The sequence below is a fragment of the Jaculus jaculus genome, chromosome 4, assembly GCF_020740685.1.
Source record: "Jaculus jaculus isolate mJacJac1 chromosome 4, mJacJac1.mat.Y.cur, whole genome shotgun sequence".
Classification (NCBI taxonomy): Eukaryota; Metazoa; Chordata; class Mammalia; order Rodentia; family Dipodidae; genus Jaculus; species Jaculus jaculus.
In genome coordinates, this window is record NC_059105.1 from 136,320,595 (window position 1) to 136,343,989 (window position 23,395).

Sequence of the window (23,395 nt, forward strand, 5' to 3'; positions counted from 1 at the left end):
AAGCATGTGTCACTTCATGTATCTGTCTATATGTTGGCACTAAAAAGTCGCAGGGCATCAGACTTTGCAAGCAAGCACCTTCCAGCCCCTGGACAATTATTTCTGCTTTCCATTCTGCTCACTCACCATTGGGAAATAAAATACTCATGAGATTTTCAGGAACAGTGTACTTAACTCATTTATTTTAATTCACAACCAACAGGCCATAAGTTTGTGAGGCTGAACTAAAAGGTACAGCAATTTTCTTTTTATATCTTAAAACTTTTCAGGTGTGTGTTTAGACTAAATTTCACAGGCGGGTATAAACTGGAATAAGTATACAAGGGTAACAGCAAAACACAAAACATTTTAATGCAATCATGCCCACAAGGGACATTGAATAGGTATATATAGAAAAAACACAAACTTTCTCATACTTCTGTGAACCCTCAAATACTTCTTGTGTAAAAACAATAGAAAAAAAAAAACTTAGTACACTTACATGTAGATATTGGGGAAAAAAAACCCAAAACATAATACACTATCTCCGTGTGTGATTGCCTTCTTCCAAAATGATCTGGCAGGATTATTAATTGTGTTAGCAACACATTTCTTAAACCTATATCCACAGAGTCTTATAAAATTGAGGATCATTAAAACACAATGAAAAATTAAGATAACCCTACCACCATAAGAACTTCAAATAATCTTTCTTTTAAAATAATAACCATGGCTAGAAATAGCTATAAGAAAAGAACATTAAATATGTAAAAAATTATCAAGTGTAATGAATAGCCAAAAGACCATATTATTATTAGACATTTTGATTCAAAAATTAAAAATTAATGGAATATACGGGTAATAAAATACCATAATTTTACATTTGTCTTAAGCCTACTAAGATGTTTTTCACACCCACATTAGTCTACAGTCTCTGTAGGAAACCAAAGGCTGCCAGTCTGCCACCAAGGCATCGCGTTTTGTTAGCACTGAGTTACGCCAACCCCTAGCTTGCACAATGGGCAGAATCCCCATTCCTGGCGTAGCTATCATGTCTTTCCCCTACAACACTTGGTGAAACTAATGTTTACCCATTGCATTAAGGTCAGAGCATTTTTGCAATTATTAAATCATTTGAGTATATTTTTGTATTGCATTCTTATAATTTTATGTGGGCTCAGACTGTATCCTGAAGAAACATTTGACTTTCTCATACCCAGAAAAAAGTGCTAAAACCCTTGGCATGATGTCCAGCTTTCTGTACCCTCCCAGTTCTTCAGTACGGTCACCAAGGGCGTCTGTGTTGTGTCGTGCCCCTGTCTCATGGTGACCACCTCTCTGTGGGGCATATACATACAATCTGTTTTACTCACCTCACATAACTTAACTATGAATATATAAAGCCATGACCACATCTCAGGCATAGTCCAACCCCCACAGAACCCTTACAGGATTCTTTCTAGGACTCCTTGGGTGATGCCCTGAGTATCAGTGAAGATCTCAGTCCACAGGCCCTGACATCCCACCCGCCGCTACACGACCCCTTCTCTTCGATCCTTGTGAGCAATGCCCTGCTCTCGAAGGCCTGTGAGCAATCAACTGCTTCTGTCAGGGCAGGGATTTTGTTCTGTTGCTCTGTGTGTCTGAGCCAGTCAACACACATCTGGCCTCAGCTCTCTTCCTTTCCATAAGATTCTAAAGAAGGCCACCCTGACTATAAGAGCACTTCCAGTCCAAATAAGCTCCCTGTGAGAGGCATGCGAGGTTGCAGAGCTGGATTCTTAGGTATATGTTGTCTGCTGGGATAAAGGACTGTCCCGCGAAAGACACAATACAAATATCCACAGCCAGATCCCATGAGGTCCTGTCAGGGCAGGACTAGAGTTTATAGCCATTAGGAAGAAAGTGAACTCATGACTAAAATAAAGAGAAAGATAGTGTTATTAGGCAACTTTTAAAAAATGGAGACATTTTCCAGTGCCCAAATACATTTTTCCAGAAAAAAATGACTTGCATAACTTATTCTACATGCACAATATTTATTAACTTCAAAAATGCTGTTTTGGGGCTGGAGAAATAGCTTAGCAGTTAAGCCACTTGTCTACAAAGCCAAAGGAGCTAGGTTCGATTCCCCAGTACCCATGTAAGCCAGATGTACAATGTGGTTCATGCCTCTGAGGCTCATTTGCAGGGCTAGAGGCCCTGATGTGCCCATTCTCGCTCTATCTGCTTCTTTCTCTCTTTCAAATAAATAAATAAAATTTTAAAATGCTGTTTTTTTTTATTAAATGACATTGTACCTCAACATGACAACTGGCAGAAAAAACAAACAGCCTTCATTCATTGGTTATAAAAATAGGGTTGGGGCTAGAGAGATGGCTTAGTGGTTAAGCGCTTGCCTGTGAAGCCTAAGGACCCCGGTTCGAGGCTTGATTCCCCAGGACCCACGTTAGCCACCTTATCGTCGGGAGTTCATTTGCAGTGACAGGAGGCCCTGCCACGCCCATTCTCTCCCTCCCTCCCTCTCTCTCTCTCTCTCTCTGCCTCTTTCTCTCTTATCATTCTCAAATACATAACCAAAAACTTTGAAAAAAAATAGTGTTTAGGGGCTGGAGAGATGGCTTAATGGTTAAGGTGCTTGCCTGTAAAGCCAAATGACACTGATTCAATTCCCAAGTACCCATGTAAATTCAGATGCACAAAGTGGCACATGCATCTGACATTCATTTGCAGTGGCTAGAGGACCTGGTGCACTCATTCTCTCTTTCTGTCTTCTCTCTATTTCGCCTCACTTGCAAATAAATAACTAAAAAAAAGAGTGTTAGGAAATAGCACGTCTTTCCATGGGAAAAGGCTCACCTCCCCATGCTATGCATGTGCGCAGGTGTGTGTGCTTCTTTCCTACTGAATTCAAGATTTCATCCTATGGATGATCAAGGCTGAAAAACCTATTTTCACAAGTAGACACTTGTCTTCTACAGTTTGTTGACTGAAAGTTTCATTTCATGTCCCAGACCCTTTTATCTCTGGTTGTCCTAAGAGCACTTCACCCTTTGAAAGTTCACCCTTTGTATCTGTGGGGTTTATGGATTTCATGGCTATTTGCACAAGGTTAAGTTGGGTAGCTTCAGGTTTTACAGGAGCAGCTACGAGAGGCTGTACAAACGGGCAGACGGGCTGCACAGAATGAAGTGCAGTGTGACTAATGAATTCAAGCCGCCGCTCCTTCGCCAGCCTCGTGCGGCTGCGGCTGAGGCTAGATGAAAACATGGAAAACGGAACACGCTCTCACCCTTCAATCTCCCGATTTGCATCGTAAGGAAAAAAATTCACTCACGGACCTTTTTCCCCATTCATCAATTCATCTTCCCAAAACTATGATCAACATAGTTAAGCAGTATCACCAATACAGGACCAGGGCAACATAACTTAAAATTTTACTTTTATACTTTGATGCTGACATTTCATAAAACAGGACAAAAGTTTGAGTATCAACTTCTATTTCCTAAATATAGGCTGTTCCGCAATGTATGATACAACACTATAATAGAAGCAACAGAGAATTTTTTTATGGTTTCCTGTACCATCTGAAATCAAGCATGAAGCTATTTTTGTTTAAAAGTTCTATGTAGTAATTATTTTAAAATTTGCTAGAAAGATAAGTTACAAAATTCAAATTTTAGCCTATAGTTATGACCAAGTCAACAAGCTTGACATGGGACTTTCAGAGTTATGACTTTTTGGAAGATGGCTTCCTGCCCACTGAGCTCTTTTTGTTACAACCACATTCATCTACTTAATTCACATTGAGCAAGAGTAATGTATACCTTATCAGACCTGCAGCATTTGAAAGCTTCCCACAGAACATGTTTCCTTTTCTCCCTTTACCTGGCTCAGGGACAACCTTGAAAACCGTATGTCATAGAGACCAGGTCTTGTCAGCCTATGACCTTCAATGGGTATGTGCTAACAGAAATCTGCACAACTGTACATTCAGGACTCTTTACTGTGTTACACAGAGAAGTTTTGTCAACGTGTCTGTAAGCATTACTTTAACAATTGAGTATCAATATCTTCAAACCGAATATGAAATGATTTAGCTATAGCAACAATGCTAAATGAAGTCAGAAGCTTCTTTATTTTGACACAGTTTTAGGATGACACTAATATTATTAGCATGCAAAGACAGTATGCATTTATTTATGAAGTTTAAAGATTCACATATTCATATTTAATAAACATTTGACATATCATTAGTATATAACTTCTGACTTGTATAAAATTGTACTTTTCAGCACCTTTCATAATTTAAAGGTCATGTCACTTCTTGAAAGATGACTTTTTTCTCCCTTCTTTTAATTTTTGTTTTCTTGTGATTTGTTTCAAGCTACATATTAATTTGTATTATGTACATAATATATTGCCTATAGTGAATAGTAATAATGAAGGGTTTCTTTACAATTCACCTAACATTTTTGAAGCAAAAAGTGTATTTAACCGTCAAAGTAATTAGCATATAAACATCTTCCAATGCTCTTTGATATCTTACTTTATCTTTTTAAGTAAAAAGTAATTATTTCACACAGACACTAAATGTAAATAAAAATTGTGTATTGCTGTACCTTTTCAATTCTTGGCTCAACTTCTATGTGGAGGCTGTTGGGCTTGTTTTACTTTCACAACCCAATCGTGCATTCCATGAGTGGACACAGTGCCTTACTCACTCCCTGAAATACCTTCAGTGTTCAAGTAATAGCATTTGTACAATAGACTAATCAAATTCTACACTGACATAGTAAGGATGGTATTGATATGAACAGCCTTTTAGTTGAAATGTTTAGAATAGCAAAGTTTTGAACAAGTCTTACTTGTGATGTAACTGCAGTTATGTATCATATAACATTTTGGTCAGTGGTGAGCCATGCGTACAACAATGATCCTGTAAGACTATATTGCCTATGGATATCATGATGTCTTACTTTGAGTAAGTGTATTCTTGATGGTCACACAATCACATAGTTGCATAACAATGAATTTTTGAGAATGTATCACCCTTGGTAAGAGATCCATGACCATCTACTCACCTGTATTTTGTCTGTGTTTTAAATACAGCTATCACCAGAGTAGTTACAAGTGAATTCTATCTTTAGTCCCATGTAACAGTGGCTGGGCCACACACAGCCAGGCAGAATGAGTGGGATATTGACTGTTACTGACACTCACCTAACTGGATGAACTGAGGCTCACTCTTCACCCCAGGACCAGCACCAGTGCTGGCTGCCACTTCCACACTGTATCGGATCCCAGGAACCAGAGAGGGGATGACCACAGAAAAGGTGGAGCCATCTACGGTCTTGTTTATATGGAATCGAGTTTCATTGCCCAGGCACCAAACCTGTAGGATGACATAATGCAAGTCAAGCTGGTCACTCAAGTGAATGCCAAGATCAATGTAGGACTTAGGTGAGTTTCAGACTTACCCCGAGTTCACACCTATCAAGAAACCACTAAGGGATGTTTCAAAATCATTCTTTCCTAAGACCTACTTCAGAGAAGAATATTCCAGGAAAACCTAAATTTTATAAGTAGTAGCTTTAAGATTTCTAGATTTTCTTAAATTAACCTATAAGTTTATGATGTAAGTTGGCTACCTTTTGCCAGAAGATAGCTGTTCTTGTAGCCCAGAATAAAGTTCTTATCATCACATATCATTAGCTATTTTGCTCTTTTGTTTTAGCATCAAGAAATTATTTCTCAGAAAAAAAAATTAAAAACTATCCCTCTGAAACCTGTGGATGTTGAGACAAAGAATCACAGTATGGCTGAAATCACCTGACGTTTGCACTGCACGTGTGACTCTAGATGACCAGATGTCACAAGAGTGCAGGGTGCTGCAAGCCTGATACTGAGAAACTACCTATCATACCACATCATACCACATTTACATCCAGCCCAGGAAATAGCCTACTGAGAAGGAGGAAGAGCTGAGTAAACTAAATGATACTGGGTAAATGCAGTTGATTATTGAAAAAAAGACTACTGAAGGGGCAATGGCCAGCCTAGGATCCATATGATCCCACACTGAACTACTATCAATGGATGAAATAAACAATCTGACCTTATAGCTAAAGTTAAACAGTAATTCATGTTTCATATTACTCATGAGACCAGAAAGAGTAACAACACGTACTTGAGATGAAGGAAAAGCAACATTGTAATAGAATGTTACTATATTTCATTAACTTTGAGGACAATATGAGATAACAAACCATTCCTTTAAAAATTGAAGTTTTGAACTACACTATACTCTAAATTTAATTAAAGGAATCACATTGTGATATTTTTCATGAATTTGGATGTGGAACATGGAAATATTTTTATTCAGTTTCCACAAGAAAATAATAACTAGAATAGTATGGTCTTCACAAGGCCCTCCAGCCACCAGCAGAATGAGCGTTAGTGGGTTGTTATCTAAACTATGACAGGACACCCGACTTCAAGAAAATATAAAAGTACCAGTTTCCTCTATCACTTTATTAAGAACATTTAACTTTTTTCCTTGGAAGTTAATATGGTTGCAATATAGTTTCAATGCAAAATGCTCATAAATGGACAGAGCTACATCAGGATCTGACCACTGGAAACACACTCCATTAGACTCCTTTGTGAATTTTTCCTCCCAATTACATTATGCTGCTGAACTGAAGCCACAAACTGATTTGGTGCCAGTCAATCAGGTGCTGAAAGGCATTTTATTATTTTAAATTGACCATGAAGTTAAGTGAAATCCACCCTTGCACATTTCTTGAGGGGAGAAATGAGTTTTGACTCTTAGGGGAAAATGTCCACATTATACAATTTTGCTTGAGAGGCGAGACATCACTGCATTTTAAATCCTTTAAGAATCCCTTCTACAACAGTCTCTGTGCCAAGCTGAACCATAGTCTCCTGTTACCCCATAGGAGTAAAATAACCTTGAAACTCATAAGAAGGCGTTTAACATTATGGGCATTCTAATATTTTAGTGACTCAGTTACAACTGAAAATCTTACCTGAACTATCTTCAATCACCTCTAGTCAGCATCATATCACCTTCCTAAGTTCGACTTTAGATCTCAACCACAGTGTGAAATGTTCACACACAGCGGACAATGATATAACTACCATCATTTAATAAGTAGAAAAGAGCTCAGGCCATCACAGAAATAGAAATTACTATGTCCTGAAGTGAAAATTTTAGAGTTAAGTTTATTTTAATGTGTAGTCTGTATACAGAAGTGTTGAAAATACATACTTTTGTTGAAATAGTCCCAATTTGTTTGGCTATCTACTTATTCATATGCTATAATACAAATTCACTGGTAGGATGTGCTCAAAAACTCTTTTGGTTAAATATGATGTTTTGAGGGCTGGAGGGATAGCTTACTGATTAAAGCATTTGCCTGCAAAGCCAAAGGACCTAGGTTCTATTCCCCAGGACCCATGTTAGCCAGATGCACAAGGTAGCACAGTGGCTGGAGACCCCGACATGCCCATGCTCTCTCTCTCTCTCCCATCTCCCTCTTTGTCTCTGTCAAATAAATAAATACAAATAAAATATATATTTTTAAAAACATGATGTTTTGAACTTTTCCAAATAAAGGTATTTGTTTAATATAAATCCAATTAAAAGCTGTAATATTCTTGAGAAAATCCTGCAATTTCACAAGTATGATAATTGTTTTGAATCAGTATATTAAATCATTTGGCAATGCTTTACACACTTTAGAATTTTATACCAACTATTGAAATTTATAATTACATATTCTCTAAGCCATGAGATCCTATTTAGAGACTAAAACTTTATAGGTAACAAAAGATATTTGTACACACCACAACAATTATACAAACTGAAAAAATAAACCATTTATTTATAATATATTATCTAAAAAGATCCAATTTAAATATATATATTATGTCCAATTTCCTGAAGTAACCCAGTTCTGGCCAATATACTTATGCCATTAGAGAAATAAAATAGTTAGCACATATTTTACTATTTCTGTTAAATTATATGAAATTATGTACTCTTTTACCACCTAGAGTCTATTTAAAAAAAAAAAAAAAGTTTTTCTAGGAAAGACAACCAATCTCAAATCACCACCTAAATATAACATTTTGGTAGTTTGGCCACCAGATGGCGACAAATATCTACACACAAACACACACATACTATCCAGAGTTTTCTGAGAAGTGAGGGTTGCCCATCAGTACATTTGCATATTTGTATTACCTTATATTCTTGGACCATTCCATTTTGAGTGTCTTCGGGAGGGGGCTGCCACGTAACAAGGATTGCTGTCCCATTTACATCATTCTTTGATACCGTTACACTCTGAGGTGGAGCACTGGGTGCTATGGAATTGTTTTAAAAAGTAGTTATTATAGTGGGCTGCAGAAAGCCAAACAGGCAGTTAGGTTTTAAAAATCCAAAAGTATCTATACAATTGTGCACATTTTACATTGTTGAGATATGCATGGTCCTAAACTTCATGTTTTGTCTATGTCTTGCTAACCCATTGCTATTAGGAATGTTTTCCATGGCCAGTTATAGAGATTATGTCCATAAAACATCATAGGACAAATACCTATTTCTTCTAGCTTATAACTGTAATTTTACATTCCTCCTTAAATTTCAAAGTATGAAAAAATAATGCTGTATTTTCATATTAACAAGAGCTTCACATTTATATATTAAGTTACAATGTTACATTAAAGAGAATTCTGTTTTATCTTTTAAAGTAAACGGTGGCTTGAAACTCTTTATATTTATGTAAATGTTGCTTTTCAATTTCAAGTTATAGGGTGCAGCTACTGGTTTGTCTAGAATCACAGGGTTTCCACAGACATGAGGCATAAGCAGAAAATGCTCCCACTGGAAAGTCCTGGGCAAACCAATGCATTTTTCACCTATTTATACATCATTCATGCAACATTCAGTGAGTGAGCAGAAGGAAGAAAAACTCCAGCTGAGGTGTGGATTTTAGTTCTGGATAATTAAATAAACTACATATCACTAGGTAGCAGTGCTAACGTTGCCACAATTTGTATGGCCACTACGAACCAAGTCAACTATTTGTTTCTTATAGTTTTTTCTAAAAACAAATTTTCAGAGCAATGTACACGTAAGAAGTAGACAATAATTAGTTCTAATACTAACTTTTTAACAAAACCCATTCAGTGAAGAACTGTTCCACATATATGCCGCAGTGCACAGGAATGACACACTTTGTCATACTTACCTTCTTCTAAGGTTTTGGCAAACTTGATTTCACTATCTGCTCCTTGGAATTCATTAAAAAATGGGCGAGCCTTAATTTCATAGTTGACTCCTTTTCTGAGGTCAGGGATAACCACACTGTTTTTGCTTGGTGTCCTCACTTCAAAAACTAACCAATCGGATTCACCGTGGCTGGCTCCAGATGGCCGATAAAGAATCTTATATCCTTGGATATACTGAGACTGTTGGTCCACCTGTGAGAATGTGAATAAAATTTCAGTCACTCGTAATACCTCTGACTTAGTGGGAAATAATTAAAGCTAAATCTAATTAAATACACACAAAAACCTGTTCTACCTATAGACTTCTAGTTCATATCAGTAAGATGCTATTAATGTCTATAATTTATTGTTTGTTTCATGCACAAATATAAGGCATTGTGATCAGGAACACATCATCCAAGAGATATAAGAGGGCTGAGGGAATATACATTTTTTAAGGTTCATTTTATTCGTGTGTGTGTGTGTGTGTGTGTGTGTGTGTGTGTGTGTGTGAAAAGATTACAGGTCAACTTCCAGTTTAGGTCCTCGCCTTCCACAGTCTCCTTGTTGCATTCTTCAGGCGAGCTGGCCTGAGAGCTCACAGGAGATTCTCTGTCAGTGCCTCTCTCATTGCTGTAGGAGTGCTGGATTATAAACACCTGCCACAGCTTTTACATGGGTTCAAGGGATCCGAACTCAGGTCCTCAGGTATGGCAAGCACTTTATCCACTGAAGTATCTCCCTATCACTGCATTTTCAATACTTGAAATAATACTTGGAAACATTTGTATATTTTTTTTTTATAATTTATTTATTTGAGAGCAACAGAGAGTGAAAGAGGGAGAAGATAGAGAGAATGGGCCCGCTGGGGCCTCCAGCCTCTGCAAACAAACTCCAGACGCATGTACCCCCTTGTGCATCTGGCTAACATGGGTCCTGGGGAATCGAGCCTCGAACTGGGGTCCTCAAGCTTCACAGAAAAGTGCTTAACTGCTAAGCCACCTCTCCAGCTCTGTATGTTGTTTTTAAATAGTGTGAAAATGAGTTCATAACATGACATATATATAGTTAATACTTTGTGGTTTTGTCCCCCTGACACTGGTAAAGTTCATTATTCAGTGTCATTGAACACAACATACACAAAGAGGAAACTCTCTTTCCTTTCTTTCTTCCTTTCTTTCTCTCTTTCTTTCTTTCTTTCTTTCTTTCTTTCTTTCTTTCTTTCTTTCTTTCCTTCCTTCCTTCCTTCCTTCCTTCCTTCCTTCCTTCCTTCCTTCCTTCCTTCCTCCTTCTTCCTTCTTCCTTCCTTCCTTCCTTCCTTCCTTCCTTCCTTCCTTCCTTCCTTCCTTCCTTCCTTCCTTCCTTCCTTCCTTCCTTCCTTTCTCCCTTTCTGTCTCTCTCTCTCTCTCTTTCTTTCTTTGTTAAAGGCAATTTAGCTATCACAATAAAATGTGAGTAGCAAATAGGTCATTGCCTTATAGATAACAGGGTTATAGAAGTTTCCTGCTTATTGAAACCTGGGTCTATATTGCAACACTCACTGTCCAGTGCACTTCGATTGAAGACGAAGAAAGGATGGTTGGGCTGTGGAGGTGCAGGACGACGTTCCCAAGTTCTCTCTGGACCTGTTTGTGGTCCACCCCTTGGCTTGTTGGTGGAACATCTGCAACGGTTTAAGAAGACTGAGTCAAGCCTATGCAATGCTGCACGCTGAGCAAGAATGAGGGTGAAGCATCTTTTCACTCATAGCAACTCTCAGAAAAGAGGAGTCCTTTGGACTGTGAAGCCAGCTGGTGCTACAAAATGAAATAAGTGCAGCTTAACTTTTTTATAATATCCAAAAAAAGGGGGCGAGAAGCAGAGAGCCAAGCAGGGCAGGAGGTGATGATTAAGAGCTCCCAATACATTTCCTGCTGAGGTGGGGGGTGCGGAGGTTGAAGCCCCTTCTGAGGTGACTCTAACTCTGCAAGAGGGAGCGAAGTGAATTGCAGCAGAGTATGGGCGGCGAAAAGCCTGAAAACTAGGAGACGGGAAAGCAGTTGAACCCTCTCCATCATGTAAGATGACCCCGGCTCTCTCCCAAGAAAGGCAGATGACAAGTAAATAGCTACGAGATGGGATACATGACATTAAGGTAAGATAAAATGAATCTGATTAGCTCCATAAGAAAAAGCACTTGCCATCAATTTAACCGATGATGGCCTGGATTACTATTATATTATATTAAGGAAGGTTTAATAAACTTCTCAATCTAGGAAACACTAAATTGCTAGGAAGGAGACCATAAACGAAGCAAGAATTCAACTGTTGATGGTGTCATTTCTGTTGGACTTATTTTTTTCTGACAAAGAGCAGTTGTTTGACCGCAGTGAAAGCTGCCTGCTTCTAAGGAGGGTTTCTAAACACAGGTGTGCTGCTTCTTTACAGTAGTCAATGGGAACATAAGACAGAGGACAGAAGAGAATTCAGAAGTTTTGTGATGGCAGAACTATCCTCAGAATATTGCATTTTGGCACAGATATTTTAGATTTGTAATGAGGCCATAAAAAATAAAGATGTGACTCTTATTTTTCCAAAACAATTACTGGATAGAAAGAAAAAGCCTGAATTTTTAAAAATTTTATTTATTTATTTGCAATCAGAGATAGAGACATAGAAGAGAGAGAAAGAGAGACGGGGGGAATGGGCATGCCAGAGCCTCTAGCCATTGCATATGAACTCCAGATGCATGTGCCCACTTGAGCATCTGACTTATGTGGGTCCTGGGGAATTGAACCTGGGTCCTTTGGCTTCACAGGCAAACGTCTTAACCACTAAGCCATTTCTCCATCCCGAGAATGATGTTTTTAAAGGACTTTATTTATTTTTCTACCTTTTTATTTAATTTGAGAGAAAGGCGGTGGGGGGGGGGCAGAGAGAGAATGAGCACTTCAGGGTCTCCAGCCACTGCCGATGAACTCCAGACACATGCGCCACCTTGTGCATCTGGATTACATGTGCACGGGGAAATCAAACCTGGGTCCTTAGGTTTCCCAGGCAAGCCTTAATGGCTAAGTCATCTCACCAGCCCAAGCATGAATTTTTAACAAGACTCGTCAGGGAACCAAGGCAAAGGGAAGAGCTGATAGGTGAATCTAAAATTATAATTATACCCAATCCTTGATCCCATCTTACCCATATTTTTGGCTGCTACTAGCCAACAGGGTGTCTGCCCATTCTCCTGACTGACAGGCACACGCACTTGACTGTCCTCTCCCTGGCCAACTTGGGCACACCTTTTCTTTCTGCTCTCCAGTGCACCAAGGACACAAGGGCAAGACACAGGGACGCAGAATAGCACTGAGTGGCCCCCAGCCACTCAGTCTGCCTTCCTTGCACTACTCAGTGTGGTACTTATTCCCACTGTGACCGACGCCTACTAACTCCTGTCAAGTGAGCCTGCACTCTGTATCTATCTCAGGCATGAACCCAGCTCAATCACAGGTATTGGAAAGACACTATGGCAAACATTTTCCAAATGGTTATAGAAATTGTGCTTTGTCTTTTTATGAATCCATTTCCTAAATTCTCTCCAAGACTGGCTTTTCCTCTGTAGACGATACATCCCGTACCCTACCACATGTTTTCAGGTTTTTGCACAGGCTCATGCTATGACCATGGCCCTCATCTGGGACGGCTGCATCTTGCCGGCAGGCAAGAATAATCAATGAAAGGTTCCTTGATTCCTTCGACTCCTTGATTGTTTACGGTCCACAAAGCAGGCTTCTAAAAGGGTAAAGTGAAGGATGTCATCTCCTGCCACTTTTCTGTTTGGGCCTAACCATGTAAGAGTCTTAAATTTCCTTTATTATCATATGAGTTGCATCATTTTAATTAGCTCTACCAATTAACCTCATGATTCTCTCCCCCAAAATCTTCACTGTCAGGTATGGGGTACAACTCCATGGCAAAACTCTAGCAGGTATGAGGGTGAGGCCCTGGGTCTGATCCTCAATATCCTTCCAAAAATATAATAAAATATTTTTCTCAAAGTCTAGTCAATTGGAAAATATAGTGATTAAGGAAAACACATTATTACTTTACTCATCATCTGAGCAGTTCGAAGTAAAGAGGGAAAGATGACTTGATCCAGATCCGATTCTGGTAATCCTAGCAAAAATGGCCTTTGTTCTTTTGGCAAGCACACCATTCAGTGGGTTCACATAGGTGTCGTCACTCACTTCAAACGCTAAGTTTCCCACATATATACACTCCCTTTAAGCCTGGTCTTTCCATTTTCCCTTTTATAGTTAATTTGAAGGCCACAATTGAAGTACCAGATTTTTTAATTTGCTTGAGTAATTTTAATCTTGTTAGTGCTGGCTCATCATTCCAATCTGTCAAGATACATTTAACTGACTCTCTCCTTTGGTTCACTAGTTGTCTGTCTTCGAGCTACGATAGCTGAAAATTTTATAAACTTTCTGCATTTTTAGTCCAGATACCAAAAGAAGCACACGTCTTCTATGACACATGACAAAAAAGGTCCATCTTCCATCCTCATGCATGGTCTATCAGTAATGAGCTAAGAATCTGTGTCTGGAGAAGTGGGTTGTTTAGTCTGGTTTTATACTCAAGGAGTCTGATCTTCATCAGGACCGACCCACTTCTCAAGGCCGCCTAGCTAGGGGATAGAACAGATGAGTTCAAAATACCTCAGATTTCAAAATGGTGGATGTGAGCGCAATCTTGCTGTGACACCTATCTCCCCATTGATCACCAGGGTTGACTGGGCTGACCTGGCTGGCTAGGTCCTCCTTCACTCCATATGCATTCTTCCCTAAGCTGAGTGCTCAGTCAAAGAGGACTAACTTCCCCGAATAGAGGAGGACCAATCTTCCGTAGAGGGTAGAAAAGCAGCTATGCTCCTCTGCTAGAACCTCCAAAAAGGCTCTCAAAGTGGTATGCTTGTTGACTTAAGTAGCCTATCTTCTGGTAGACTTGGATTCATTTCACTCAGGTTTCCACTAGCTATGCATATAAAGAAGGAAGCTGGTTAAATTAATGACAAACAAAACTTGATAGTCACATAAAACAAGAATCATTTTCTTGATTACCAATGAGGGTGCATAGTACAAAGCCAATGCTATGTGGTGATACTTTCAGTTAGAGTCAATTGGATAAAGACTCTTGTGTTGGGGACAAAAATTAAAATTCATTCCACAGCTATCATAGTTTCTACATTCTTTACAAATGCATATCTAATATCAGAAACCTCAAAGTGCCTCGAGGCAGGCTCCTGATGAAATGACTCATAAGAGCAAATGCAGGCATTTGGGTGTGTTGAATTCAGGTAGCGGTAGACAGACGTGGACATGTTCTACAGCTCAGCTCGCTTTCTCGGTGAATTCTGAAAGGACTGCTGCGGTATTCACTAGGAAGAGCGGAGTGTGCAACCTAGATGGCAGCCCCCTCGCAAACAGGGAAGAAAGTTGTTTCACTCTTCTTGTCCACAACTTGTTTTATTGGATGTAACTAACTTACAGTTTTTCCTTGGAAATGGTACTCAAGGTAGACAAATGACTCTTCTTGTTTATGGGGAAATAATATTTCTAATCATTGTCCTCTCACATTACCTCTCTTTAATAATTCTAGAACACATACATTTTAATTACATTGATACTAGGTTTAAAAAGTTAAAGTTGGACTGGACTGCTGGCTCAGTGGCTAAAGGTGCTATCTTGGAAAGCCTGTGGTCCTTGTTCAATCCCCCAGTAGGCATTTCAAGCCAGATGCATAAAATGGTGCATGCATCTGGAGTTTTCTGCATTGGCAGGAGGCCCTGGTGCACCCATTCTTTCTCTCTCTCCCTTTTAAATAAATAAAACATTTTTAAAGGTTTAAGTTTGATTCAAATACACAGATATTTTTCAATACAGTATAATATAAATTTGAGCATTAGAATAATCAAATGAGCAAGAGGGTGGGCAAGAGCTGTCCAAAATTCAACAATCTCTTTTCACAAAAAAATGAAAAGCAATGTGTCAAACAAAAATACTCAAAGTGAATAATAGTTCTGATTTAAATGCCTTAGACTTGGCTTTAAACATGACCATTTTAAAATTTAATTCCACCTAGCTTTCAGCAAAATATAGATTTTTGGGGGGGGTGAGGTAGGGTCTCACTCTAGTCCAGGCTGACCTGGAACTCACTATGTAGACTCACTGTAATCCTCCAATCTTTGTCTCCTTAGTGCTGGGATTAAAGGCATGTGCCAATACATCCAGCCTAGAACCTTTTCCACTTAAAAATTTCATACTGTGGCTCACTTAATTGAGAATGAAAGGCAAAAAATACATGAAGATTTGAGGGATGTTGTCCATACTTTGTAGGAGGTTGACAACAAAGACGGATTAAAAAAAACAAACAACAACAACAAAAACCCTCCAAGGGTCTCTGTGTAATTTCAAAAGGATATTACTTGATTATGGTAGTAAACCTGAAAATTGATCCTGGGGGTTATACTATTGAATTCAAATACCAATACAGTTTGCCCAATTTTAAATACAACTATAATATGATTAAGATATTGTGCTCACATGAAACTACAGTTAAAACTCACAAAATTGAAAGAATATAGAAATATTTATGTAAGATTTTTGTTTCCCTGGCTTTGTGATTTGATGAGAAGCACTTCTATCTGTTATCAATCTCTAATATCTCAGAAGAAAAAATAATAAAAATTGTAGACACTGTATTTGTGCATTAAAAAAACTCTGAGCAACAACAAGAGGGCCTACACCCATTAAAGACTCTCTAAACTAACAATGGTTATCCCATTTAACCTGTGCTGACTTCACTCTCCATTGGAGAATCTGCATCTCTTTTTCAGATGGAAGCAGGACCTGAGGAGATAAATGACCCATTGCACTTCACCAGGGCCCATAGAGGACTTGGGGAAATGAGCAAGAGTGCTGCTTTCTCGGTGAACCTGATATCAGCACAAGGGCGAAGGAGATAGACACAGAGGACACGCAACACCTACCAAAGCGGAGAATCAGAGCCCATCACTGAATTAGACCTAAAATGAACCCAACATGACTCAGGGAGATTTGCAGAAGAGGGGATGGAAAGATTGTTAGAACCACAAGTTGGGACATTATGCACAAAGACATTGCCTCTTCCCCATAACTGATGGTTGCCCCCACAATGCATGATCCACAATCCCCATGGGGATAAATGGCATCCCCAACAAGGAGAGTCCTTTTGGGGGGGGGGGCAGAAATGAGGACAAGGATGGTACCAATGTGCTGTTCGTATACTGAGTATGTCCATAACTAATAAAAAAAAAATGAGCAACAAAATGAACTGTACATGTAATACAGATGATGTGCCAATATAATTATAACATGTAAGGAGAAGTAGGGGCTGCAATGCTAAGTACATCAATATTTACCTTGTGTTTTTACGGGATCTGATATCTGGCTCGGGTCACTAATCCCATAGGCATTAGCTGCTCTCACTAGGAAAAGGTAGATTGCATTAGGCTTGAGTCCTTTAATAGCAAATGTTTCTGTTTTTACATTTTCAGCCACATTCTGCCAGCTGCTACCAGATGAATGGCTAAGGATAGAAACAAAAGTAAGAATATGAGCCTCTAATAATGAATAAAAAAAAAAAAACAAGTAAGAGACATCTCCCTTATTATACCTGAAGGCTTCTATAATATAAGATGTTGGTGTCGCTCCTGAGTTCAAGTTTGGCTGCCATGATAATGTAACAGTATTTTTGCTGACATCTGTAACTTCTGGCTTTGATGGGGCACTGGGGATTAAATTTGGGTCAGTGGGTCGTGGAGGTTGAACTGGAACTCCAAATTCTAACAAGTAGGGGATAAAAACAAAATAATGAATTTTATACAAATAATCATATAATGCATATAGAACACTAAGGTGCCTTCTCAGGGACAACGGCAGTGATTTTGTTTATCAGAAATAAGAAAGATAAGAATGAAGCTTAAGAGCTGGGTACACGGCTCATCAGTTAAAGGCACTTGTTTGCAAACCCTGATTGTCTGGGTCTGATTCCCTAATATCCACATAATGCCAGATGCACAAAGTGGCACATGCATCTTGAGTTTGTTTGCAGTGGCAATAGGCCCTGGTGTGCCCATTTCCCCTCTTTCCCATTCTCTGTTTGCAAAATATTATTTTTTTTAAGGAAGAATGTACTGGGCTGGAGAAATGACTTAGCAGTTAAGGCACATGCCTGTGAAACCTAAGGACCCAGGTTCAATTCTCCAGGTCCCACGTAAGCCAGATGTACGTGGTGGTGCATGCATCTGGTGTTCGTTTGCAGTGGTTAGAGGCCACTGCGTGCCCATTTTCTTTCTTTCTCTCTCTCTCTCCCCAGCCCTCCCCCCATCCTTCTTTCTCTCTCTCTCCTGTCTCTAAATAAATAAATAAATAAATAAATAAATAAATAAATAAATAAATGTAACTCTTCAAAAAAATTGAAGAATGTACCTTGGACTTCAATGTAAGCACTCCATGTTGCCTCGCCGCTGGGGGCTGATGCGATGCAGGTGTACCGACCAGTGTCACCCAGCTGTGAAGGCAGACGGAAAATAAATATTTGCACCAATCAAGAGCTTAGTGGCCTGGAAAAGCAATTACAGGCTTGTGCATGGCCTATGAATATGGATAACTACATTACAACCTGCTAACCAGGAACTCTGCCTTAATTGAATATATTCTTATTGAATGTGATGGAAAAATATTGCATAAAGGCATAAATAAAAAGCTTTTATATGACTAATTATAAAATAAAAAAAAATCTTATCTTCATTAACACATTAGGACTAGGGTCAAAAGTTAGGGACAAAAGCAATTCCTACAATATCATCTTAAGACATTTACTGTTTTTCACCATTAAAAAAACCCTGAAGCTTAAGGTAGTTACAGAAGTATAAACCATGCCATTCCTGGAATGAATACAACACAGAAACCCAGGCTGCTCACTCAGCACCAAGCTCCCTAGTAGCATAGTAACGTCATCTACCTTTGTTTAATCGAACAACTCTTAAGGTAACACAATAAAGCAAGAACTGTGGTATTTTGTTCTGGCTGTCACAAGAGTGAAGACATCTCAATAGCTTTCACAGAGCAGTATAGTACATCAACCTGGGGCGTACACATCAACTATGACGCTGAGCTACAACTCCAAAGATGCCATCCACAAAACACAATAAAGCAACTGAAATTCATGTTCATTACTGTCTATTTATTATTTCATATGGCTCTAAAGCTTGTCTGATCTTGACCTAAATTGAAAAAGCAAAATCAAAACAACACAGGCCTGAAAGAATAGGTATGAGATGGGATGTCCTGGGAAGGAACAACACTAAATTGTTTCCAGAAATCTGTAGGCTTTTCATTACTTAGCAATGTAATTTGAAATGTACACCTGGTTTGTGCATTGCTTTATAGGTTTTATTTGCAAGTATAGGATTCTGTAATTGCAAAATGCTGAACCAAATACAAAAGAGATAACTGTCCAAGTACACTGCACACAAAATGAAACTGAAAAATATCATTGAAAATGCTCAATGGCATGTCTGCATGAAGCCAGTACTAGGATGTTAACCCCCAAACTGCCTTGCCCCAAATGTCTACCCACTTTCCTTAATGTCTTTGGAAGCTTTATTTTCCCTTCACAGAACCTTAAATATCTTGCCATGGGCAATGTTGTGAGACAAACCACCTCAAACATACATAATGGAGATGTCTGAACAAATAATGCATCACATTAAAATGTATTAATTCTTTTACTCAGGGTTTCATTAAGTTGATGACAATTCAACACTAGTTCCTTCAGATCAAAACAAAATGGAACAAAAATGGAAGTCCAGAGTATCTTTTCAAGTTACCTTAGCATATCTGATCTGCAGCACACCACTCTCCAGCTGTTTGATTCGAGAATCTTGGGTTGAAACCAGGACTCCATCCTTTCTCCACAGAATTGTGGGCACTGGACTGCCTGTGGCCACACAGCTGAGGACTAAAGTGCCATCCACTGCTACAGTCTGATTCACAGGACCTTGTCGAATGACTGGGGGAGGCCGGTCTGCAATCACTGCCAAAGGAAACAACAGGAAATAGATATCTACAACTGGAAGCAATTTTCTAATCATGCAAGCAACCGCAGTTGCTGTAGGCTTTGAAAAAAAAAACCCTAAAGATAATTAAACAAGTAATTAAAGTAGGAGACATGCATTATTCAGAGTGCAGTTATATGATGTACTGATTCTGAATATTAAAATGAGATACAATGTAATCCTTTCAAGTTACCAAACACCAAGGGAGCCTGCAGCATCGTCAAAGGACTGAGCTAAAGGCTTTGAAATGGGAAAAGGGCTGTGGATACAGAAGAAAATATACACTGTGAATGGGATACTATAAACATGAAAAAGCACAACAAATGGAAACATTTGTCCCATGCAATAAATGCACCAAAACCAACCTGCTCTTTCATAGTTATTTAGTGTCCAACCAAAGTAAGTATGGTATTTTGCCAGTATGTTTGACAAATCATGTTATCTTGGATTTTTCCATTAAATATATACATGGAAAAATGTATATGTACATTGGTGAACATATCAAACTATAATGAATTCAAAGAAACTGGAAAATTACACAAATGCCTTATTGGTAGTCTAATATAAAAAGATAAGTAATAGTGCAGTACAAATGTGGAAATTACTTTGTCCACACTGGAATTAATGGGAATGACAAAAACACTTCAGCCAACATTCTATCTTTATAATTTTAATGTACTATGAAAATTGCCACTCAAAAACATTTTTATATATGTAAATAAATTTATTATCTAAAATATATAACACCTGAAAACTTTGTCTGACACAGTCATTACTTTAGGAAATATCTTAGCACGTATACAGTGGAACAAGAACTTTAAAAAATTTCCATTTCCTCACTGAGATAACTTATGAAAATCCAGGAAATTATTTATATGACTAAAAATAGAAGGACAAAATTCCAGAATTTCAAGGAAGTATTAAGCTCTGCCACTTTGGATCTCAGGTTTAAGAAGAGATGCAAACACAAGAGAAGACTAAGAAGTTGCCTCATGACAGGAATCTGGTTACCAGAGTAACGCAATTTTGGATGCAATAATTTGCAAATCTGGATGTCATGTTCAAAGTTTTATGCACCAGAGACTTTCACCAGCTGGAGTCACACTCCAATTTGTTCCTCATTTATCCTGCAATAATTATTAGTTTTATGCATTCAAATAAAAAAAATGAAGGAAACGAAGGGAAATCAGCAACTGTGCATTTCCTCCAATCTCGGTGATGACATCCTTATAGTGTGAAATTTGCTAATAGTACTGGGTGTATCAGAAATTTAGAATTTTAAAGTTGGCAGGAGTGTTCCAGATAATAAATGGCTGGAAAAATGTAAGCCAATAATTCATTTGCTTAGAATTGTAAAAATCTCTACATTATTTGTTGAGGTTTATGCAAAAATAAATAAATAAATAAAATTGCCAGCTCTGCATCGCATGTATGTTAAAAAGTCTGAGCAGATTTTATTGCATTGAGGGTTTATTAGACCACATGTGCTTCACTGATTATCTGAATGAATATGTATTTTCAGACACTAATTAAATTACCAAGAGTGCTTCAGTATAATTTATTATCATCAAGTCCAGTAATGGCATGGTTTACATTTAGGAGTCTTGTTATATTTACAAACAATCCAGTGACAGGGATCTATTGAATTTTCTATTATTTGGAGCTGTTTTACATGCTATATTTGGTATGACGCATATTTGGCCCTAACTCACTGTACTGATGCTGGTGGTGCTCCGTCATTTACTTCTGCAAGATTTCCACCATGTATTTAGCAACATTAAAGCAGGAAAAAGCTAGTCCCATCATCTCCATGTGCCTTTGGGCAAGTTCATTAAATTCTCTAATCCTCAGGGTTTTATTTAAATCTATAAAATTAGGATCATAATACTTGTTCAAACTAGCTCAGGAGACTGCTGTGGAGACTTAAGTGATGTAATAGACATGAAAGTGCTTGTATAATTGCAAAAAGCTAGTTATTCATATGTACTATGACAGTATCACTTACTCTTGTCTGAGATAAACAAATATGTACATCAGAGCTGAAAATGCAAGACTACATCAAAGCAATTTTATATTTTTACATAGAGAAAACAAAACCATGATGTTCCCATCTATTAGAATAAAACACTAATGAAATGCTCAAGTATATGTGCATATATATATACATACATATATATATACACACACACATATATATGTTTCAGCAAATGTAGTGCATTTATAAGTCAAATATAAATTTAGAATTTATTTCAAATTATAGTCCAATGTTTTACATTGAATTGTGAGAATGATTTAGAATAGAAAGTATATTTAAATTGATTTTTAATTGAAAAGTTCTTTCAATTATTATATGTTGCAAATCAAAGAGTTGGGGTATGAAATATTATCATTCTTTTTAAGGAATCAGGGAACTAACCCTCTGAAAGTTCAAGTCCTTGTCTAACTTAAGTAGTTACTGAAGAATCTCCTCTTTTCTTAGTAAATGACAACAATGTTTGTACCCCATATCTAGTTTATCAGAGATGAATATGGGTAATTTGAAATTTTATCTGCCTTTCAATAATCATTAACTTTATTTTTTATTTATTTTTATTTTATTTTCTTACTTTTTAGTAATAAAGAAACTGGGCATGTACAAATAAATTGTGGCATCAATGTAGATTCCCGAGTCAAATGTGATTAGGGGTAAACCACAGCAACAGAGAGGCAATGCCACTGAGACAGCTGCTATTTCTGGGCCTCATGTTTTATTCTTCCTTGGCTTTTATTGTGTTTAATGACAATACCAAAGGGCTAGAAGCTGAAGTCAAATAGTGTTGAGAACGCGTTCTACCTACTAGCATTGTTTCTGATAGGCTCAGTAATATGAAAATATTGACAGTGCTAAGAAACCAAGTCAGAGCCCTACTAATGAAGGACAAGTCCATGATTATAAATGTTTAAATAATATAAATAAACTCTAAGATCAAGATAAGAAAACAGAAATAGAGTACAGCAACAACAGGTACATAAACACCTCAAAAGCCTGATGAAGCCACAGGTGAAATTAGATATTTAGCGCTGGCAATAAACTGGCTAGGAGGAATCACTCTTACCTTCACAAATGTAGGACTTTTAAAATTTTAGTAAAACTTTTGCACATGGCCTGATCTTAGAAATACAAGTGAGGCACATTAAGTCACATCTTATCACAATCTTTGACAGAAATCTTTGCTTTTGATTATATTATTACAGAGACACTTGGCAATACTTCAGCATAGTTTTATTTTAAATATACCTATGTACAAGTTGTTTTATGATGTGGTAGTGATGATTCTATATTCTACTTTACATTAGTTGGTCTTCACAATTAGAATTTACTGGCTATTAGGTACATAAGGTACCATAAAAGCATGTTAGGTCATTGTTAATCGCTGGAACCAGGACATGCCTTTCTTGTATATATCCCGCACAGAGATAAGATACTGAACTTTTGACTGAGGCAGCCCTAGTTTTGAATTCTTACTTAACCAAGAGCTAGCCATTCCTTCCTTTGTTGTTTCTACCAGACATTCAAAAACTATCTATTGTGCATTTATCATGTTGGACCCTGGGTGGAAACTGGGCAAATATTTAACTTGACAAAACAGATAAAAGCCCCAATCTCATGGAACTCAGGTTGTATTGAATAAAGGAAAATAAAACGAATATAGAAAAGTGCAGAATAAACACATGGCTGGAATGGGAGCACAGAATTCCAACTGGGAGAGCTAAGGAATATTCCTAGAATCAACCAAAATTTCAACTAAGTAGAAGCATCATGTGCAGAAGTCTTAATACACCGCGAAGGCATTCAAGCACAGTGTCATTAAACACGCGAACAGCATGGTGTTCCGAGCTGAGCGGTAAAACACAGTTAATGGCTATAAATAGTTTTCTGGGAAATCTACGCCACCAAAGATCCTAGAATTCTAAATTTATATGGAGCTAATACTCTAAATA

The 23,395-nt window shown here is 37.9% G+C and overlaps 1 protein-coding gene across 7 annotated transcripts in view; it reads right to left on the reverse strand.

Moving 5' to 3' along the window:
- Robo1 (roundabout guidance receptor 1) overlaps positions 1-23,395 on the reverse strand; it is a 1,243,546-nt gene that overhangs the window by 62,721 nt on the left and 1,157,430 nt on the right. For all 7 annotated transcript variants that reach the window (XM_045148277.1, XM_045148273.1, XM_045148276.1 and 4 more), the window contains 8 exons: positions 19,187-19,392; positions 17,784-17,865; positions 16,969-17,137; positions 16,715-16,881; positions 10,821-10,942; positions 9,261-9,492; positions 8,252-8,373; positions 5,203-5,374 (listed from right to left, as the gene is read on the reverse strand). In XM_045148277.1, the coding sequence (XP_045004212.1) occupies positions 5,203-5,374; positions 8,252-8,373; positions 9,261-9,492; positions 10,821-10,942; positions 16,715-16,881; positions 16,969-17,137; positions 17,784-17,865; positions 19,187-19,392 (1,272 nt within the window). The remainder of the gene's footprint in view (positions 1-5,202; positions 5,375-8,251; positions 8,374-9,260; positions 9,493-10,820; positions 10,943-16,714; positions 16,882-16,968; positions 17,138-17,783; positions 17,866-19,186; positions 19,393-23,395) is intronic.